The sequence below is a fragment of the Arvicola amphibius genome, chromosome 11 (genome assembly GCF_903992535.2).
Source record: "Arvicola amphibius chromosome 11, mArvAmp1.2, whole genome shotgun sequence".
NCBI classification, from domain to species: domain Eukaryota; kingdom Metazoa; phylum Chordata; class Mammalia; order Rodentia; family Cricetidae; genus Arvicola; species Arvicola amphibius.
The window spans coordinates 68,491,354-68,505,177 of NC_052057.2; the positions used below are offsets into that span (position 1 = coordinate 68,491,354).

The 13,824-nt window shown below is 39.3% G+C and overlaps 1 protein-coding gene across 6 annotated transcripts in view; it reads left to right on the forward strand.

The window, feature by feature from the left end:
- The window catches only part of Stau2 (staufen double-stranded RNA binding protein 2), a 207,730-nt gene that overhangs the window by 63,115 nt on the left and 130,791 nt on the right, over positions 1 to 13,824 (forward strand). For all 6 annotated transcript variants that reach the window (XM_038347676.2, XM_038347678.2, XM_038347677.2 and 3 more), the window contains one exon: positions 9,321 to 9,456. In XM_038347676.2, coding sequence (XP_038203604.1) covers positions 9,321 to 9,456 — 136 coding nt within the window. The remainder of the gene's footprint in view (positions 1 to 9,320; positions 9,457 to 13,824) is intronic.

Sequence of the window (13,824 nt, forward strand, 5' to 3'; positions counted from 1 at the left end):
AGGGCCCAGGAGTAAGAAGGTTTGGTAGAAACCAGTTTGTGTGTGTGGTGATGATTTTATTTACTGTATGTGAGTGCTGAGTTGGAAGTGGAGGTGGGGAGGGATGCACTGTGAAGACCCAAGCATCCCTTTCACAGGACTTTTTTTTGTCATTTAGGGCACTTGATATCTAACAACAAATGGATGATGGTTTAAAAGAGCATTTTAGCATGTGACATTTGACATGGGATTGGGAGATACAAGACAAGAAAGCATGGTGACCAGCTAGGCGGTCAGTGCCGTAGTTTTGAATAGATACATTTAACAAACTCTACCATGTATTGCACATATTATGTGTCCTTCTCTTCGAGGTGATGGGAGTGGACTGTGGTGTGGAGGGAAGGAACTCTCATGGCATTAATGAAAGCCGTATGGCTGTGAGCTCAGCTCGGCATCCCTATAGCAAGGAAGACCTCAGTGAGACTCAAAGTGTAGGAAAGTCTGAAAGTCCAGTAGAGATGCAGTTCCAGTGTGGAGTATTGGGGTAAGCTAGAAAAAGGGGAAGGGTATTTGGACAGACTTTTAAACATGTGCAGACAAGAGCACAAATTACACTTGCAGAGGTGGATACAGCTGCTCTGTGAAATACTACTGCAGGTTCTGCCGTTGGCATAGCAGCTTCCCTCCTTCTTCAGAAAGAAGCCATCCTGAGTGTCTCACGAGCTGTGACTGCACCTTGGAATCACGTGCTCCTCTTTGCTGATGCCTCGTTATTACAAAGGTGTTTGTAAGATTCAGCCGTTTCCTTGCTAGTGCACAAATACTTGGATTATTTCCAGATTGGGATTGTTAATAATCCTGCTGTGAACATTCTTGTATACACACACACACACACACACATTTCTTTTGGGAGTGAACCTGGGGTTGGAACTGCCGGGTGGTAGGTTTCCATGTGCTCAGAATTAGCAAGCGTTGTCAAGTGCTCCATTAGCAGTTACTAAAGCTCTCTTTGTCCTTGTTCACCATTGACCTTTTAGCTTTCTTAGCTCTTCTGTGCTAGGGCTCTTAATACATTTCATTTGCATTTCCCTAGCAGCTGATGAAGATGCCTGGTGAAATGTTCTTGATGATGGTGCCATTTGTTCATTGGCATTAGCATAGTCTCTGTTGAAAAGAGACAGGTTGGTTTATACATTTCTTAAAAATTATGTTGTTTTTAATAACTTGTAGGTTTCATACATATTCTAGACTCACATAGTTTGATATGTGAATATATTAGAATATTTTGTAGAATATTGCAGAGGATCTTTTGAAACTCTTTTTTTTTTTGGTTGTTTTCTAAGACTTTCTGTAGCCCTAGGTGTCCTGGAACTTGCTATGTGTTCCAGGCTGACCTCAAACTCTCAGAGATCTGCCTGCCTCTGCCTCTAGTGCTGGGCTTAAAGGTATGCACCACCATGTTTGCTTCTTTTGTAATTCTTTTTTTAAAAATAATTTATTTATTTTTCTTTTATGTGCATTGATGTTTTGCCTGCAATATATCTTTGTTAGGGTATTGGGTCCCCTGGAATTGGAGTTACAGACATTGTGAGCACCCATGTGGGTGCTGAGGGTTGACCTGGGTCTTCTGGAAGAGTGGTTAGTGCTTGTAGCTGCTGAGCCATCTCTCCAGCCCCTCTTTTGAAATTCTTAAGGTTGCATTTTAAAGAATAGAAATTCTAATATTTTAATGTGACAGATTTATTAGTTTTATTTTAAGTGCTTTTAAATATGTTATTTGCTAGATCTCATCTCTTTCAAGGCTGTGAAGATAACCATGTTATTTTTAGAAGTGTTATTGTTTTGTCTTGTTAATTGAGACCTCGAATCTGTCAGGTGTCAAGTTTATTTATGTGTAGTATGGGGTAAAGTTTGAGCTCTGTTGTCTTAGTACATTTTGTGCAGTTGGCTAAAATGCCATCCCCATCTAGTGCACTGCAGAGGCAGCTTTGTGTACCCAGGCAGGTGCACATCTAGTGCACTGCAGAGGCAGCTTTGTGTACCCAGGCAGGTGCAACTGGAAGAGGAGCCTGTTAGACGGGAGAGATCTAGTCCCTAGGGAGGTCGGACCTCGGTTCTTCACAGCATGCTCTTCCTGCCAGTTAGCTAGAACTGTGCTATAGAATGACTCTGCTTCTTTCTAGTTTTTTTTAACTTTTGAAATAGTTTCAGATTTATATACAATTTGTCGAAATAGATCTAATGTATACCTCTCATCCAGATACCCCGTGGTTGGCAGTATTGAGCCATCTGGGAGTAAGTTATTCAAATGATGTTTCTCTTTCCTGTAGTATTCCAGGGTTCCATTCCTCCTCCTCCCTCACTTTTCTGACAGTGTCTTATACTATAGTCCTAGCTGGCCTGGAATTTAGGACAGTCCTCCTGCCTCCCCCTCCTAAGTGCTATTTCAGATGGGAGCTACCACACCTGACTCCATGTGCATTTTCTTCTTCTTCTTCTTCTTCTTCTTCTTCTTCTTCTTCTTCTTCTTCTTCTTCTTCTTCTTCTTCTTCTTCTTCTTCTTCTTCTTCTTCTTCTCCTCTCCTTCCTCCTCCTCCTTCTCCTCCTCCTCCTCCTCCTCCTCCTCCTTCTTCTTCCTCTTCCACTTCTTCTTCCTTCTCCTCTTCCTCCTCTTCTCCTTCTTCCTCCTCCTCTTCTTCCTCCTTCTTCTTCCTCCTCCTCCTCTTCTTCCTCCTTCTTCTTCCTCCTCCTCCTCTTCTTCCTCCTCCTTCTTCCTCCTCGTCTTCTTCCTCCTCCTCCTTCTTCTTCCTCCTCCTCCTCTGACTCCATGTGCATCTTCTTCTTGTTGTTCTTCTTTTTTCTCCTCTTCCTCCTCCTCCTCCCTTCTCCTCCCCCCTTTTTGTTTTTGAGACAGGATTTCTCTGTGTAGTTTTGAAGCCTGCCCTGGAACTCTCTCTGTAGACCATGCTGGCCTCAAACTCACAGAGATCCTCTTACCTCTTTAATCCCAAATGCTGGGATTAAAGGCATGCACCAGCACTGCCCAGCTGCATGTGCATTTTTTAAGTGCATAGGTAACCTCTTGTTAGACAGTAGAATGGGGCATCATTTACTCCACAGACTTCACTCATTGCTGGCTGTCTTTTAAAAATCTTGTGTAATCAAAATCATGTGCTTAATGTACTTGCCATCTTCCTTTACTCTATTTTAACCTGACACAGTCAGTCTGCCCATCTTTAGGACTTGACATTTGTGATGAGTATGGTATCATACTCATCTAGGTACCATAGTTTGTACAGTGCTTCTTGGTAGAGTACGTCTGGTGTTTTCTCATGGTTATTACATTTTTTAACGTGCATATCTCCAAAGTAAAACTGAACTCAGTGCTTATAGCTTCTGATTTCCTTTGGTAGTGATGACTTTGGCCACCTGGTGAAGAGCATGCCTGCAAAACTTCTCTACTATAAAGTTGATCATATTAATAAGTAGTAAGTAAATAAGCATTTTGAAGATATTTTGAGACTATATAGAAACATATGTAAATAACCTGTTCCTCATCAAATTTTCTTTAGCCTACCGAATTTAACATCCATTGTTAATTTCTATGAATCTGTTATAACCGTTAAGTTTGCTAGTGTGATTTATTTTGAATTCTAGAATTCCTTTAAATTTGTTAGTTGTCATTGGCGCTCCAAGGGAAGAAATTCTCTCTTTCTTCATTTCTTTATTTATGTCATTGTAGATCCTTATACTTCTGTTCTTACTGGTTTAAAGTCTATTGCTTCATTTGCTTTTTGTGTTGGGGATTAAACCCAGGGTCCCATATATGCTAAGCATGTGTTCTATCACCAAGCTACACTATGTGGTCCATGAGTGTTTTTGCTGCTATGTTTGTTTTTAAAGAAATGGTCTTACTTTGTTTCTGGGCTGGCACAAACCTGGGCTTGGGTGCTTTTCCTTCTCTTCTTCTTTGTTCCTGTTTAGTTTCAGTTGAAACCACAGATGTGCCAACATACCTGGCTTATCATTTATTTTGATGCTAAAATTGTCTCAGGTTGTGCCAGTGATTATATGGCCCTTTCAGTTGACTCTTGGCTCCTGGTATCTTCTCATCATTCTTTGGGTGCTTCTGGCTTTCTGGTGTAGAAGGAGTTCCTAGGCCATCTTGTACTTTCTTTGTCCTGGCTGTGTGCCTGTCATTTCTGCAGGGAGCTTTGCTTGGTCAATTAATCTTTTCATCTTCCAGCATGTGATTGTTGGGTAAATACTACGTTCAGACTTTTCTAACTTCCTACAAAACCATTTCTAGTGTTAGTAGCATGTTATTCCTGAAAAACAATAGTGGCTTTTCTTTCACTTCTATAGAAATTCAAAATTATTATGTGTAACTATGTACCTAGCTATTGAACTTTTTATCTTTAGCATTGATAATTAGAATGTCCCTTTAATATGTCTAATAACCATATCAAAATATCCCATGATATCCATAAATATATATAATTTTGCATCAATTAAAATGTTAAAACAGCTGAGCGGTGGTGATACATGCCTTTAATCCCAGCACTGGGGAAGCAGAGGCAGGTGGATCTATGTGACTTCAAGGCCAGCCTGACCTACAGAAAGAGTTCCAGGACAGTCTCCAAAGCTACAGAGAAGCCATGTCTCGAAAAACCAAAAAAAAAAAAAAAAAAATGTAAACAAACCTGGGCCTGTAAAAAAGGTGCTTGTCACCATCCTGACAACCTAAGTTAAATTCTTGGGATCCACATGGTGGAAGGAGAGAACCAATTTGTGTAAGTTGTCTTCTGACCCCCACATGGGTGCCCTGGCTCCCATCCACCCACTCACTCACCTCTACATAAAGTAAATAATGTTAAAAAAATAATCCAATAATTTCTAAAAGTAGATATATTTGCAGCACCAAGCATGCAGCCTCTAATAGCCGAGTAGTGATCATCCTTATGTAGTGGGGTCCCCCCTCCGCTCAGAACGAGAGTGCTGACTGTCTCTCAGAGGCTCCTCTTATCTCTCTGTGGATGTGCTTGTGTGAGAGGAGCAAGGTGTGCATGGTGGGGCCAGCCTCATTCTTCTGCCAGGGACAGAGAGCTGAAGCCTTTGCCACATGTGCCCTGTGCTCCCACCACAAAACCCAGTGCCGCCGCATAGAGTGCAGTAGTCTTCCTTTCAAGTGAGGGAGTGACACAAGCTGCTTTCAGTTAAATAGTGTGGCTAGAATACGTCACTTACTCTAAACACAGGTTGTGATGTGGTGGCAGGTGGTTTGTACCTCAGGAGTGTGTATAGATAGCTTCACTGTTGACTGCCCAACTTGGAATTTTCAAATAAATTAAATTTTTATTTATTTCCTTATCTTACAGATTGAGGTTTTAAAAGCTCCTCTTATTTGAATTTTACACTGCTTATGACTGAATAGTTATTGCAGGAAAGAATTCAAAATGTCCTAAATTTTTCCAGGATGGCAGCTCACACTGGAGCTGAAGGCAGTTTAGCTCAGCTAGGGCTACAAAGTTAAGTCTGAGGACAGTCTAGGTACATAGGCTTCATACCTATCCCCCCAAAATCATTTAAGTCAAGCAGTTCATAAATCTTGATTTCTAGGAAATATTTTAATCATTAAACTAAAATCTTTATACAATTTAAAATGTAAACTTAAAGACATATACTATACTTTATTGTTAAATAATTTTTTTGGAAGATTGTTGGACAGTTTCTAATAAAGTTAAACAGGTCTGCTCTCTGATCCAGCACTTCTACCTCTAGGTCAATAGCTTCAAGATCTGAGTATATATCTGTTGCAAGGAGAGAGGTGCCCTTTGTTTGTCCCGGCTATGCAGCTAGCTTTCATGCGAAATAACCACACAGAAACTGTATTCATTAAAACACTGGTTGGCCCATTAGCTCTAGTTTCTTATTGGCTAATTCTTTCATCTTAATTTAACCAATTTCTATTAATCTGTGTATCGCCATGTGACTGTGGCTCACTGGCAAGATTCTAACCAGTGTCTGTCTCAGGCAGAAGATCCATTGTGTCTCTCACTCTGCCCTTCTTCCCAGCATTCAGTTCTGCCTTCTCTGGCTACCTAAGTTCTGCCCTATCAGGCCCAAAGCAGTTTTTTTTTTTTTTATTTATTAAGCAATGAAAGCAACACATGAACAGAAGAACCTCCTACACCATGTATCTAGTACATGACTTTCAGAAATGTCCAGGATGGCCTTATAAATACTGTTCCTAACTGCAAACAACTCACATTCTCCATCAATAGCAAATGAACAAATATTGGTGGTCTCATCCATTGATATAAAAAATTAAAAACAGATATGCAAACATTGTGTGAAAGATGCAAATGAAGTATTGTTTCTTCATCTCTCAAGAACATACTAACAAATATGTAATAATAGAAGTCAGAGGCAGTCACTTCGGGTGATGGTGTTGGCTGGAAAGAGGCCTGAGGAACTTGGTGGCTGATGGAATGTTCTCCAGTGGGGTGGGATCATGTGAGTCACTGAGCTTGTGCTTAGGGTTGTGTGTCTGCCTTACTCCCGAGGGAGAGAGAAAAGGAGACACCCTTTGTCCTTGGCTCTTCTACAGATAATGGATATAGAAAATTAGAGGTTTGGACTAATTGAATTGCTGTTCAATCCAATAACCCATTGCTATTAAATCCAATTTGTTTCCTAGTCTGTATAATAAAAGAATTATTAAAGCACATGGCCTGAAAGGCAAAATTCAAGCTAATGGTACAATTTTTTTAAATTAAATTTTGCTCTAAAGAAAGATTTCATGTATATGCCTATATGTTTAACTAACTTATTTTAATACTTAAAATAAAACTTGACCTAATGTTATGTTGTGTCTTTTTATTTCAAAATTAAAAAAAAGTTTACCTAAGTAGAATAAGATCTTGAATGCCCCCTCCTGTCACTAGGTGAGCTCATGCCAGCTAATCTTATTTCTCATTTATCTTCCTCCTGAGGTGCCTGCGTGCACATGCACACACACACACACGCACACACACACACACACACACACACTATATATATATATATATACATACACACATATGTTGTATACACACATAAAATATAATACACATGTACACACACGTCTACACACTTATAATACATATATATCTATACATTTAGCATACACATTACATGTACATGTATAATACAACAAACATATAACACGTGTGTGTCATATATAATATGTAATACACACATGCACGTATGTATATGTATGTGTATGTGTGTATGTGCATGTGTGTATGTGTGTATATGTGTATGTGTATATATGTATATATGTATATGTATATGGGAAATGAGACAGAGTCTTGCCCAGTCTGTTGGGGACTCACTATGGAAGACCTCATCTGGTCTTGAATTCACATCCATCAGCCTCAGCGTCATGAGTACTTCGGATTATAGGCCCTGGGCTAGTTTTTAAAAACAAGTCAGTTTTTAATTTGTCATAAAATACTTTTTAAGATGAGGGCTCTTATCAGTATCAAACAAAGAAAGTAATAATTCCTTAACATTAAGATTGTACGGAGTGCAGATTCACATTACTGCCCATTTTGCCATAGTTGGTTTGTTTTGGTGAAGGATGAGAGAGATCCTTTTATTGCATTTGGTCTCCAGGCTCACAGTTCTTCTCCAGCTTTGTTGTCATGCAGATTGCTTATTTGGCTCAGTCATTGTTCTGTAGAATTGTCCACATGCTTGCTTTTGCTGATGGTACACTGGTGTGTTGTAGTGCCTTCCCTTCCCTGGATTGTGTAAGCTACACAGTTTCAGCTCAATGTCCTTGGCAATACTGCAGTACTCGTGGGTGGTAGTCTCCTTGCTGCACTAGATCAGAAGACAGTTTCTTGTGGTGAGGGTGAATTCTAATTGGTCTTAATGATAAAAACCCACAGTAAATGCTGGAAAAGTAAAGAAGCCAGCTGCTAGAGAAACTTCTTACTTCTATCGAATCCTCAGGCAATATCCCGTCCTCATATGCTTTATATTCCTGTCTCCACCTCCCTAGTGCTGGGATCAAAGGCATGAGATCCCAAGTGCTGGATCAAAGGTGTGTGCCACCAGTGTCTGGCCTCTATGACTAACTAGTGGCTATCTCCACCCACTGATCTTCAGTGAAGCTTTGTTAGACTACAAACAAAATATCACCACATCGTGGTCTCTTGATTTTAAAATTGATTCATGTACTCTGGTGGTGGCAGCCAGTTAATTTGTTAGCAAACTCCCCGTTAACACTGGCCAGGTGGCTGGGGTAGCATGCTGCTCTTGTTGTAGAGTGTCTGGCATCTTATCACCTGTTACAAACTGGTGGCCTTTTGGAAGACATCATTCCTTTTGCTGAAATCCCAACTAATATGAAGAATGCCCCTTTCATCATCATCTTCTTAATACAGTTTATTCAGGAAAGGGCAGATAAGCATTTGATCCCCTTACCAGCGTCATGTGCAGATCTGGAATCATCATTTCTCCAAAGATGTTCTTGTGCATGTTTTTAAATGGGGAGTGGTAGTTGTAAGCCACATTCTAGGTGCTGGCTGACTTCATTGCTAATATATTACATGGATCCTCTTACGTCGACAGTGCTGTGAAATACTGTATTCCGTTAAAAATTTTAACTTTTGAGGTAGAGCTCAGGATGACCTTTACCTCAGTATGTAACTATGGATAATCTTAAACATCCACTCTTCTGTATTTGCCCCTGAGTGCTAGGATTGCAGGTATGCACTGCCATGCCCTGCTTTAAATGGTGCTGAGACCAAACCCAAGGCTTTGAACACACTAGACCAGCAGTCCACTCCGGCCTCACCCCCTTTCTTCTTCCTCCCCTTCCCCTCTTTTTATTTTTAAGAGAAATTCATCAGGCACTTTACTTACATTTTCAATTCATATTTTAGCTTGGATTACTTAATGTGTTTAATTTTATATTTTCTTCTCTGATTACTTGTACAATTACTTCACAATTACTTGTACTTTAATTTGTTTTGTACCTGTCCTTGAATGTATATCTTTGTGATGTAATAACAGTACCAATATTACTAATTGCAGGGTTGCTAGAAATATTTTAAGTAATGTAATTACACAGTTGAATTTTTCATTTTAATGTACAGAAAATGCTAAAACTTAAGAGGGATTTCATTAAATACTACTTTTTACTTCATTTATACTTAATTAGAGACTCATATAGAGGGGTCCTTCACTCCCCGTCTTCTTTGGTTATTAAATGCGTTAGAAGTATAGCTTGTATAGTTTATTGTGGAAATGTTTCACTTGTGTGCCTTCAATATTTTGTTTTTAAACAGGTAGCATAACTCCAACTGTGGAACTGAATGGGCTTGCTATGAAAAGGGGAGAGCCTGCCATCTACAGGCCGTTAGATCCAAAGCCATTTCCAAATTATAGAGCTAATTACAACTTCCGCGGCATGTACAATCAGAGGTTTGTATGCCTGCTTTGGTTTTGTTGCCTATTTACTTATTTTAGGCATTTTGTAGAAGTGTCTGATATCTAAGACTTTTTTCATTGTGAACACAGATGACGTTGGATATTTTGGGAATAAACCCGACTCACCAAGAGTATTAGAAGTTAAAAACAGAATACAAACCCCCGTAATTCCAGAAACCCTCTTTACTGATGCATTTCCACGCTGCATTTCCAGTGTGCACAGGTTGCAGGGCGATCTGCCGTGTGATGGTCTCATCCCCTCAGCACACTAAACTTAGTCTCTTTCCTGATTTGACTACATTAATGACTTTGAGAGTTTATCATTTACAGCAGTGTTATTGGAGAGAGGATTTGCCAAGTCTTTGCTGCATGGGCACAGTCCTGACAGTTGCAGGTATATCTTACAAGCATGGTAGAAATCTCAAAATAAAACTGAGATCTCTTTTGTAAAAGTTAGGCAAAACTCATTATAGGGAAGGTGGAAAATGCCAGATTTTTTAAAAAAGAAATATTTTGCCTTCCTAGAACTAGTTACTCTTAATATTTTGATTTACTTTATTTTTAGCTAAGCAGTGGTGGCATATGCCTTTTATCCCAGCACTTGGGAGGCAGAGGCATGTGGATCTCTGTGAGTTCAAGGCCAGCCTGGTCTGCAAAGCAAGTTCGAGGAGAGCCAGAGTTGTTATACCGAGAAACCCTGTCTTGACAAACAAAAAAACAACAAATACTTATACTTTGTATAGAAATGTTTCTAACTGAAATGAAGCTGTTCTTTGGATCCAGCTTCTGTAATATTACTGAATAATGTATGTATACATATATATTACATAATACATATATGTAATATATGTACAGTAAAATACACATATCCTTAGTGTATGTCTTGATGACCTTATGTATATATGCGTCTGTGTGTCTGTATGTCACCACTCGGATCCAGGCACAGACATTGCCCTTCACCAAAGGGTTCCTTGGACTCCCTGCTCTGACACGCCCTCTAGCCTCCGCTCTGTTGTCACAGATGAGTTCTGTCACATCAACAGTTTCAGCATTTACTCTCTCTGCTTCTTCCATTGTGAATGGTAGTTCTCTTGCTTTGAGATTCATTAATATTGCTTATTTTGTCTCTCTTAATTGCTGAGCAGTGCCCCATCATGTCTGTGTCTTAATTTGTTTAATTGATGTGTGCAATATGGTGTCTTTTTAAACCCAGTCTAGTGATGGTTTGTCATATTTTTAGTATCTGAGAAACATTTTTTGCTGACTATAAAATGCCTCACATGGCTAAGGTATATTTTATAAGTGCATATCTCATTTTGATCACCGAGGCTGTTTTCCACCCTTCGCCTTGGGTTATAAGTAAATACTACAGTAAATACCATTATAAAAATCTTCTTGTTGGAGTCTTTTACAAATATTTGTTTTATATTTTTTCCTGAATGTACATTATTATAGGAAGAACATTAGAATTAAGAATAATATATTACTCAGTTACATTAAAAGTTTGTTCTAATTTTTTATGGCATATGAGAATGCATTTTCTGTTTGACAGCTCTGAATTTGAAATATGTTGCTTTGCTTGATTGCTAGCAAGTAAAATTGAAAAGCTTTCTTTGATACTGACCGCTACCAAACAGGACTGTTCTCAGGTGTTTGCTGCTTATCTTTTTATTTGTCTGTTGATTTATTTTTATCACATTTCCTGACTAGATTTCAAATATTTGTGTTAACACTATTAGCATTCAGTTTATTTTATATGTAATTTTTCTTTTATTTTTGTGTCTTGTTATAGTTTTATTAGCTTTTGATATTTAAAAAGCAGTTTCTTTGTCTTTTTTTTGACACAGGATTTCTCTGTGGCTTTGGAACCTGTCCTAGAACTCACTTTGTAGACCAGGCTGGCCTCGAACTCACAGAGATCCGCCTGCCTCTGCCTCCTGAGTGCTGAAATTAAGGTGTGTGCCACCACCACCCGGCCTACAATTTCATTATTGTATATAAGAAATTAATTTTGATATGTGATCATGTATTTGTTAGTGCTTTTGATAGGGTTTTATATATTTATCTACAGTCTAATTCAGATGTGCAGAGAATATAATTAGTCAATATGTACCTTGATACTTCATAGTTCCTTGTTTGGTAGTAGAAGATTAGCTGTCTCCATTCAGCACTGTCCAGATGCTGATTAGTTCCTGCAGGAGTTCCTGCGGGCTCCCTAGGTCACACTTTCACACTTGTTACTTAGAAGGTCTCTTAGGCTTTCTCTGCTCTGCCCTGCTTTTCACTGTGTCTCACTTGTGCTAGGAAGGACATACCTTTTACATGGAAGGCTCTGTGTTGTCCTTTGATGCCTGTTGTATGTGGGCTCCTTACTCACATGAAAGTGATATATGGGATGCTTTCTAACTCAGTCCGCACTGGCCGATGCTTTCAGAGATCGCTTGCAGTCTCCCTTCCTAACTTGGCTAACGCCGTCAGCGGTTCTGACTTTCCTCTCATTTCCCGTCACTCCAGACCTGTCCTTGTTCTCAGCATCTCTATTTCTCACTGCAGCATCCCAAGCAGCCTCCCTGGCTGTCAGCTCAGCGTGTACAGTACAGTTGCTCTACCCCACCTTCTTTCCATATGTATGTGGTAATCTCTCTTTAGTCTGGGTTCCCTAACGTGCAGAAAGCTATTTGTCTTGGGTAAGAAGTTCCCAGCCCGTTTTATCCATGTAATATATTTCATTTTTACTTCCCCCTCTTATCTGTCTAATTTTGGGGAGAGGGTTGGGACAGTTTTTCAGTATTAGATAGGCTGACCTTGTACTCTGTATGTAATTCAAGCTGTCTTCCCAAGTGCTAAGATTATAAGCGTGTAAGCAGAGACTGCTCATTCATTTCCCGGCCACCCAGACCTGAATAATCACACAGAAACTACATTAATTACAACACTGCTTGGCTAACAGCTCAGGCATGTTCCTAGCTATCTCTTATATCTTAAATAAACCCATTTCTATTAATCTGTGTATCACCATGGGACTGTTGCCTACCAGTATGTTCCAACATCTTTCTCTAGCTACATGTCATCTCTCTGACTCCACCTACTTTCTCTCTATATATCTGGATTTCCCGCCTGGCTATTTTCTGCTATGCTATGGGCTGAAGCATCTTCGTTAACCATGGTAATAAAACATATTCACAGCATACAGAGGGGAATCCCACATCAGGCATGTGATATCATACCCAGCTCATATTTTCCTCTTTTTAAGATAGTGTAATTTTACAAAATAGCAGATTTTTTATTATGATATTTTATTTGCATATATAATGTAATTTAATTGCTACCCTTTCTTATTTCCCTTTCCTCTCTTACTGACCCCATTTCTTTTCCCAAAGAGTACTCTTTCTATGTTTATGTCTTTTAAAAAAATTTAAATGCAGATTCTGCATATAAGAATAAACACAGTATATGTCTAAGTTTAGTTTATTTTGTGTAACATGGTGATCTCCTGATCCATCTGTTTTCCTGCAAATGACCTAACTTTCTTCTTTTTTGTGGATGAGTAAAACTCCATTGTATATATACACCACATTTTCTCATCAGGTTGGCTCTATATCTTGGTTATTGTGAATAATGGAGCAATAAGCATGGATGTACAGCTATCTCTGCCTTGTTGATTTACGTTCTTTGGGTGTATATTTGAGAATGGTGTTGATAATTCTGTTTTTGCCTTTTGAGGAACTTCTGTGCTTATTTCCATGGTGGGCAGACTAAGACATTCTTTGTATTGTAATATAATGAGTAGATTCATAACAGTCTTCTTTAAACGTCCTTTTTTATTTTTTGATATCTATAATTGTTAACTAAAACTTTGGCTAGTGAATTTATTATCTTCAAATAAAGCAATTTGGTACTAAAGCTTTGTATGTGTTTATGTTTTAGAGGAGGAGGAAGTCAGTAAGAGGGGTCCAGACACTGAGGAGGTGCCACTTGACAAAATCTAAGGAAATGGGCTGAGAGTGGGGTGGGGGACAGGGACAAACAGAATGGATGCAGGGAAGCAGATGCCTGGCATGCGGCTGCCTTGAGCAGCAGTCTGTGCCTGGAACTGGCACCCAGGGAAGAAGAGGTAGTAGGAGGGGCAAGGGTCATGTGATGTGACTGACTCTCTTTCTGTTCTAGATGTTCTGTTAAGACTGTTAACTTTTTCCTTCTAATTGTGAGATCTGATTTGTGTGTGCGTGGGGTAAAGGGATGAACTCACCCTTCTCTAAGGACTCCTCTTATCAGCGAGAAGCTTTTTCCTCACACTTCTTCAGTCTTTATGATTTCCCCCTGATAACACAGAGAGACAATAGGTGAGACCCCAGGCTACCA